The following is an 8,487-nucleotide window of genomic DNA, read 5'->3' on the forward strand; positions in this document are numbered from 1 at the left end:
TCGCTAACTATACAGGCTGTTGCTCTTACCATCTGCCAGTTGCTATAATCTGGCACATTAATATTTACACTCACTATTGCAACAATTTGTATTTACATAGAGGGCTTTAACATAAGAAAACATCAGAAGGTGCTTCACAGGATCAAAATCAGACAAAGAATATGCCGCTGAGGCCAAAAAAAGGAGATATTAGGAGCCATGATTAAAAGCTTGGTCAAAGACGTACATTTTAAAGATGCGTTTAAAAGCGGATAAATGCAGCGAGGTTTCAGAAGGGAATCTCAGGGCTTTGTCTTAGATGGCTGAAAGCATTGCTGCCAATCGTGCAGTTAAGGGAATGGAGGATGTGTAAGAGGCCAGAGGTTGAAGGGACACAGAGCATGTGGAAAATTGTAGGGCTGGAGGGAAAATCGGAAGAGAGAGCCCATGGAGGAATTTGAACATGAGGTTGAGAGTTTTAAAGGTGAGGCCAGGGGCAGTGGCCAGGGAGAAAGATGGAATCAGTGGTGAGGGATTAGAGTTTGTTGGGTGGCAGTCGGAGGTTATTTTGAAGTAGTGGCTTTGGTCTTAAATATATAATTGCACAAAATTAGGAGTCATCCTGGGCTGAATACCTGACAAGCAAACAGACAACACAAGCAGTGGAGAAGTTCAGAGAGGCGATGGAGAGGGAGAATGGTGTGTCGTATGCATACATATGGAACTTGGCAAATCTTTGGAAGAAGTCACCAAGGGGCAGCTGAGGAATAGGAGTAGGACAAGGATAGGTCCTTTGGGTATGATAGAGGATTCTCTGGCTATAATTGGATACGTTAGAGTGGAACCAAACAAGGGAAGTCCCACTCAGGTGGATGAGGAAGGAAGGCTGCTGGAGGAAGATGGTGTTGTCAATCATGTTGCAAAAAGGTTGAGAAGTACCAGGAGGCAGAGTTTTTTCCAGCGATGGACGGAGATATTGGGTAGGGATGAATAAGCGGATTGTAAATGAAGAAAGATGTGATGGCGATCAGCGATAACTTTGCCTGTGATAGAGATAGTGGAAATAGAGAAGTCAAGAGAAATGTGCATGGTCAAAAAGGTGGCCATAAATATGATTAGGAGAGTTTACATGGAGGGAAACATTAATGGAGGACAGGAGGGCACTGAATTGAAATGGAAATAGAAAACAATGAGGATGAAGAATCTAATGAAGATATAGTGGGGCACTTGGAAAATCCCAATGCAATCAGGCAGAGTCAATGTGATTTTATGAAAGAGAAATCATGTTTGACTAATGTTTTGACGTTCTTTGAGGAAGCAACAAGCAATGTGGAACCTGTGGATATGCTGTACATAGATTTCCAGAAAGCGTTTGACAAGGTGCCACATCAAAGGGTACTACGCAAAATAAGAGCCCTTGGTGTACTGGCTAATGTAATAACATGTATAGAGGATTGGATAGCTAACAGGAAACAGCGAGTAGGCATACATGGGTAATTTGGGGGTTGGCAAGATGTGATGAGTGGAGTGCCACAGGGAATAGTGCTGGGGCCTCAACTATTTACAATTTATATTAATGACTTGGATGAAGGGATTGAATGTACAGCTGATAATTTTTTGTTAATGACACAAAGATAGATAAGAAAGTAAGTTGTGAAGAGGACATAAGGAGTCTGCAAAGGGATTTTGATAGGTTAAGTAAGTGGGCAAAATTTTGGCAGATGGAGTATAATGTGGAAAAATGATTCTTTGGCTTAAAGAAGCAGAAAACAGAATATTATTTAAATAGGGAGAGAATGCAGAACTCCGAGGGACAGATCAATTTGGTACATGAATCAGGAAAAGTTAGTATGCAAGCACAGCAAGTGATTGGGAAGGCGAATGGAACATTGGCATTTATTGCAAGAGTAATGTATATAAAGGTAAGGATGTTTTGCTACAGTTGTACAGGGTGAGACCACATCTGAGTGCTGTGTTGGTCTCCTTATTTAAGAAAGGATATAGAAGCAGTTCAATGTATGTAGTGAATACTAAATGGATTATAATTGTATTGAAGCACCTCAGAGTGCAACATGATGTATGGTGATAACTCCAATCCCATTGCACTGTCTGACTGTCTGTAATGACCATATTGAAATGGCTGTAATATTCATTGATTGTATTGAAGCACCTTGTGATCCATGTGTAAAAGTTTAATCTGATTGCACTTTTTGTGAAGGCCATTTAGAAATATTTTGTAATGTTCTTTCAGATATTTTATAAGGTATATTTTTTCAAAACAAAATATAGAAGCAGTTCAGAGAAGATTCACTCAGCTGATATCTGTGATCCGGGGGGGTATCTTATGAGGTAATATTGGACAGGTTGGGCTTGTATCCATTGGAGTTTAGAAGAATGAGAGGTGATCTTATTGAGACATATAAGATTCTGAGGATACTTGACAGGGTGGATGCTGAAAGGATGTTTCCTCTTGTGGGAGAGACTAGAACTAGGGGGCACAGTTTAAAAATAGGGGGTCTCCCATTTAAGACGGAGATGAGGAGAAATGTTTTCTCTCAGAGGGTCTTGAGTCTTTGGAACTCTCTTCCACAGAGAGCAGTGGGGGCAGGGTCATTAAATATTTTTAAGGCTGAGTTAGATAAATTCTTGACTAAGAAGGGAGTCAAAGGTTATGGGTAGGTGGGAATGTGGAGTTGAGGCCAGAATCAGATCAGTCATGACCTTATTAAATGGTGGAGCAGGCTCAAAGGGCTGAATGGCCTACTCCTGTTCCTAATTTGTATGTTCGTATGTTTTTCCCAGTGCAGGGATTAAGGGAGGAATTATTTAAGGATAACTCCGTGAGAAACTCCACCTCTTGTTTCTCTGTTGCTATAATCTATGTTACTCTCTGATACCCCCAGTATTTCCAAGTTGTTTCATTAATCGTTGCTGTCAATTATTCCCAGTATATTCCAGTTGCTATAGTACATGGCTCTCTAAAACACCCTGCTATTTCCCAGTAACTATAAAGTTCATCATTGATCTCTGTCGGTCACCCTGTTATTTTCCAGTGGCTAATGTTTATCATTGCTCTAATTCAGACTATATATTCCCAGTAACTCTCCTCCTCCAGGTACCATGCCCTAGAAGGGCACTGGCAACAATGCACTTCCATTGGATTGGTCCATGATTATGCTTGGTATAATACTGCAGTGGCTTGCTGTTGCCTTCTGCAGTATGGCTGACCAGGAAACTCTCCTGCTCTTAAATGCCAACCATCAGGTGTATTGGAAGGATTTACAGGCTAATAATCAACCTGTTTGGTCACATTATGAACGCACCTTCCGTGGCCATCAAGTCCTGGAGTAGGACTTGAACTCGGAGTTTCTAGCACAGAGGAAGGGATCTACCCACTGCACCATAAGATCCTATCCAGTAACTCTGCAGTCTATTATTTATTTATTACTGTTTTTAAAAATATTCTTTCAAGGTATGTGGGCGTTGCTGGCTGGACCAGCATTTATTGCCCATCCCTAATTGCCCTTGAGAAGGTGGTGGTGAGCCACCTTCGTGAACTGCTGCACTCCATGTGGTGTAGGTACATCCACAGTGCTGTTAGGGAGGGCATTCCAGGATTTTGACCTAGTGACAGCAAAGGAACAGTGATATATTTCCAAGTCAGGATGGTGAGTGACTTTGAAGGGAACTTGCAGGTGGTGGTGTTCCCATGAATATGCTGTCTTTGTCCTTCTTGGTGGCAGAGGTTGCAGGTTTGGAAGGCGCTGTTCAAGGACCCTTGGTGAGTTCCTGCAGTGCATCTTGTAGATGGTATACACTGCTGCTACTGTGTGTCAGTGGTGGAGGGAATGAATGTTGAAAGTGGTGGATGTGGTGCCAATCAAGCGGGCTGCTTTGTCCTGGATGGTATCGAGCTTCTTGAGTACTGTTGGAGCTGCGCTCATCCAGTCAAGTGGAGAGTATTCCATCACAATCCTGACTTGTGCCTTGTAGATGATGGGCAGACTTTGGGGAGTTACTTGCCACAGAATTCCCAGCCTCCCACCCGGTCTTGTAGCCACAGTGTTTATATGGCTGATCCAGTTCAATTCCTGGTCAATGGTAACCAAGTGTTGATTGTGGGAGAGTCAGTGATGGTAATGCAATTGGATGTCAAGGGGAGATGGTTGGATTGTCTCTTGTGGATGGTCATTGCCTGGCACTTGGGCCAATGTAACTCGCCACTTGTCAGCTTGAGGCGGAATATTGTCCATTACTTGCTGCATATGGAGACATGTACATCCGGTTACCTCCCAGTAGCTCTACAGTCTATTGTTGGTCACTCTCCCTCCGCCTGTTATTTCCCAGTAACGCTACAGTCTATTATAGATCGTTCTCACTTCTCCTGTTATTTCCCAGTTGCTATAATCAGACCATTCGCACCCACGTCACCTCCAACGTCAATTCTTCCATTTTAGACCACGTCCGTCCCATTGGGCGATAGGCTTTGTGTCGTCACAATCACCCCACGTCCAATGGCCAGCTCGCTGGCAGCCTCGCTCCTGCGCGATTGGCTAACCCCTTGGCGCCGGGCGTGCGGGACTCTGGATGTGGATTGGATAACTGCGCTGTCCGTCATCCTGCTGGGGGGGAGGGGCTTGTCCCCTGGCTGGGGGGGGCGGGGCGGGGACTCGCTGTATAAAGCCGAGCGGCAGCAGTGGAGCGGGGCCAGACTCGGAGCGAGTCCCCCTCTCAGGTGGTGGAGTATAGGTGGACTGGGTACTCCCGGAGCGCAGCGAGCCGCACTGACTCGGGCCATCCTGCCGGACCTGCAACCATTGAACCTCGGGAGGTCTCTTTGTTGCACCTTCGCCTTAACAAGAGCCGCCGGTTCCCCTGTAGGTTGCAGCCGGATTGCCTGTGAGCATGGAGATCGCGGCTGCTGTGGGCTTTGTCAGCCGCCTCCTGCGGAACACGGGCTTAGTGAGCCCGGGGCAGCTCCAAATCTTCAGCCACTCGCTGCAGGACGCGCTGGCAGGTGAGTACAGGGCAGCCGAGCAGCCGCGATGGCCAGACAGACCGGGAGATCGGGGCCGTCAGGGGAGCTGTCTAACAGGACCCACGTCGGGATTGATTGATTGATTTGTTTATTTATTGTTGTTGTTATTAAAACCCAAGAAGGAAAAGCAAATAGAAATTGATGCGAAGTTTCCAGGGGTGCCTCTCGATGTAAACATGTAAGCGGAGTTACTCGCAAACATTCACACCCTGTACTTCCCCAATTCCCTGAAGACAAAGCTGTGTTTTTTTTAAACATATATATTAAAAAGTATTCTTATGCCAAGTCTTCCCAGCTTGCGATCTGCAAAGATGAACCGAAACCTCGGTGTTAAAGCAGTGGAGAAATGAAGTGAGGCTGTGACGCAGAATGAAAACCACTTCCCTCCCCCTCCAGCACCAAACACTCGAAACTTTATCCCCTTGAAATATGAACGCTTCTTAAAAACTCTCTCTCTGTCTCTCTCTCTCCAAAGTTAAGAGATTTGACTGACTTTCTCGATTGAAACTACGCATTGGGGTTTTTTTTTAAAGCTTTGGGAAGCTTTTTTTAAAAAATAAACTTTTTTTTAAAAAACTTGTCAAATCTAAATTAATTTTGGCAATAAAAACATTACCGATTTTCTAAACTTTTATCTTTTTGTTGGGTGTAAACATGACAATTTTATACTTTAGGTTTCAAGGTGCATCAAAACTATTCCAGTTTACATAAGAATACTTTGACTCATTTGTAAAATATTTTTCAACAAACTTATTAATCTTGGGCATCCATCTTCCCTTTCAGAGCACTACAGGCATCATTGGTTTCCAGACAAGCCGTGCAAAGGATCAGGTTACCGGTGTATCCGAATAAATCATAAAATGGACCCCTTGATTGGAAAAGCTGCGAACAGAATAGGTCTCAGCAGCCAGCAGCTGTATAGACTCCTTCCAAGTGAGCTGACTCTGTGGGTTGACCCATATGAGGTCTCTTACCGCATAGGTGAAGATGGTTCCATTTGTGTCCTGTATGAAGCACCACCAGCAAATAACCTGGGAATGTTGACCTGTAAAAATGAGCTCATCATGGGCAGAACCAGCCCTGCCAAAAACTACTGGATGGCAGTTTCAAGCTGAAAGGCACTTTACTGCAACTAAGCAATATATACCTTAAGTGGAGTTTTTTTCTTTTTTAAAAAAAAATGTGGCTTCTATATTAAAAAATTACTTGGCCCTGAAAAAATCACTTCTGCTTATGCAGGTTGCTTTTTTGTCGGGGATAATTACACAGTTATCTGGATGGGGATTTCCAAAGGAGTATCGAGTGGGATGTAATCCTCTCGTGAAACTATTGCAAATTGGAATAGTTTCAAGAGTGGGTTGTTCAGAGAAAATAGTCAAAACTGCTTTGGCTGAGTAAATTTGTATTCTAATTTTTGAGGATGGGATTTTATTCACTCGTCACACATGGTTGGCACCTAATTAAAACTTTTTATATTCTGAAAATACAACGTTGAGCGTTGGAAACAAATAATAAAGCACTGAAAATGAAGAACACTTTAAAGATTTCTGACTAAAAGGATTACAACCATGATGTATTTTGATCACAAGACAAAAGTAAGCTCTTTTGAACATTTTTTTTTAAAACAAAAGTTTTTAAATTACAAGATTGCTGTTTTATAGGCCTGACTGACATTATCTGCTACTCCCTAAAAGCAGAACATTCAGTCGGACTTGTAAAAGAGATTTGCCCTAGCTTTCTTTGACTTGTGTAACTCAGTATTGATCCAAAAAAAAGGTGAAATACATTTTACATATCTCTTGTTTAAGGGGACACTGCCGTTTGGACTAAGCTGTGAATTGATTCCAGTAGCTTATTGTAAAACTGACAATATTTTATGTAATACTGCAAAGCCTGTTTTCAATGAAAGCTTGAGGAAAGATCACTTTTGGTAGCATATTGTGCAGATCTAGTTTAGTTGTCTGTACATAGTTTTTTTGACAGTCTGTAAGCTATGTGAATCTAAACTGTTGTACATTTTTTCTTGAATATTGTACAGCTGTATTGAAGAAATTGTACAGTTTTCTATTAAGTTTTAATTAAAGCATACTTTTCAATGGAAAGCAGTCTTAGTTTTATTGAGGGTGGTGAGATCAAGAACACGCTGAGGAGGAAGTCTTTGAATTATGGAAACGTAGGAGTTTGGGGAAATTCCAGTTTGGCCATAAAGCAGCCACGTCACTTCAGAAGTAAAAAAACCTCAGTTAAATTTTGTGTGCCACAAAACACCGATACTATACAGATATTTGTGGGTTTTTTTTATACATACATTGATTTGCAAGGTCTGTACAACAACAGTGTGGTGAACCTAAAAATTCGGTCCATTTTAGGTTCTGCATTTTTTTTGTGTGGTTTTTGTTTTCACAAGTTTTTTTTTCCACAAGTTGCAACTTTTTGACATTTGCCTATTTTTTTTTTTTGTCCCCTGCTTCAGTGTCTACTAACCTTGAGCTATTTCTACTCTTTTTATTTTCTCACCACCATCACACCCAAAAAAAATGTGTGTTGGCTTTAACATCCACAATTCTGATGCTGCCATCTGATCTTGGCAGCCTTTTATTCTATGCCCTTATTTTCATATCCCTTTACTATCTGTAATCACCTCCAGCGCACAACCTTTCTGTTTGTGTTCTAATTCTGAGTACCCTCTATCTCTACCCTGCTTTCTTTTAAGACACTTCAAAACGTACCACTGACACAACATTTGGTCACATGACCTAGTTACCTCCATGTACCTTGGTGTGATAATTTATTTTCAAATGCTCCTGTAAAGTACCTTGGGCTGCATTATGTTAAAGGTGTTATATAAGTTGGCATTCCTCATTCCTGCATCCAATTTTTTTTCTTTCCCTTTTGTACAACCTTCCAAATCTGCTGTTTTTGCTTAATCATTTGTTTTGAGATTTCTTCTCAAAGCAGCATTGCTACTTCAACAACATCCCTAAAACTTACCCCTTTTGATGTTGCTATTAATTGTTACTCTTCCTATCACTGCCCCGTTTTGTTTTTGCTTCTGAAGTACTGTGGGAAGTATGCTTGAAGGTTACATGCATGTACAAGATGTTCTGAGCAGTCACCGCAAAATTTTGGCTTGTGCTGAATATGTTGGAAGTTTGCCATGAAACATGGAGCCAAAGATGAGCCAAGTGTCGCTTAAACCACATCACCGATGTGGATTTAAAGAAAAATGGACAAACTAGTCAAATTTGATTATACCAAGCTAGGAGGGTGGGCAATTGAATGAAGCGAAAATCAACCAGCTACAAAATGATACTAAATTATACTAAGTGAGGGGACCAGTGACAGATCAAATCCAATGTGGAAGTGTGACAAAAGATAAAAGCTAAAAACTGCGTGTGACATGGGGCAGTTGAAGGAAAAAGTGCGAGTCTTGTACATTTAAGAGTAATGTCTCTTAAGAGTAATGACTA

At 42.0% G+C, this 8,487-nt stretch overlaps 1 protein-coding gene across 1 annotated transcript; it reads left to right on the forward strand.

Annotated features, from left to right (window-relative positions):
- The first annotated feature begins 4,682 nt into the window (after nucleotides 1-4,682).
- Nucleotides 4,683-7,119, forward strand: LOC144683351 (protein BTG2-like). Its single transcript, XM_078546286.1, has 2 exons — nucleotides 4,683-4,996; nucleotides 5,801-7,119. Exons 1-2 carry the CDS (start codon nucleotides 4,885-4,887, stop codon nucleotides 6,130-6,132), a joined length of 444 nt encoding a protein of 147 aa, XP_078402412.1. The 5' UTR covers nucleotides 4,683-4,884; the 3' UTR covers nucleotides 6,133-7,119.
- The last annotated feature ends 1,368 nt before the right edge of the window (nucleotides 7,120-8,487 follow it).

This window comes from Cetorhinus maximus, chromosome 8 (assembly GCF_964194155.1).
Source record: "Cetorhinus maximus chromosome 8, sCetMax3.hap1.1, whole genome shotgun sequence".
In the NCBI taxonomy this organism is placed as follows: Eukaryota; Metazoa; Chordata; class Chondrichthyes; order Lamniformes; family Cetorhinidae; genus Cetorhinus; species Cetorhinus maximus.

Bases quoted from the DNA above. Each gene is read 5' to 3' on its own strand.
- LOC144683351 (XM_078546286.1), top strand. From the start codon at position 4,885: ATGGAGATCGCGGCTGCTGTGGGCTTTGTCAGCCGCCTCCTGCGGAAC. The intron at 4,997-5,800 runs GTGAGTACAGGG...CTTCCCTTTCAG, and splicing joins GCTGCAGGACGCGCTGGCAG to AGCACTACAGGCATCATTGG.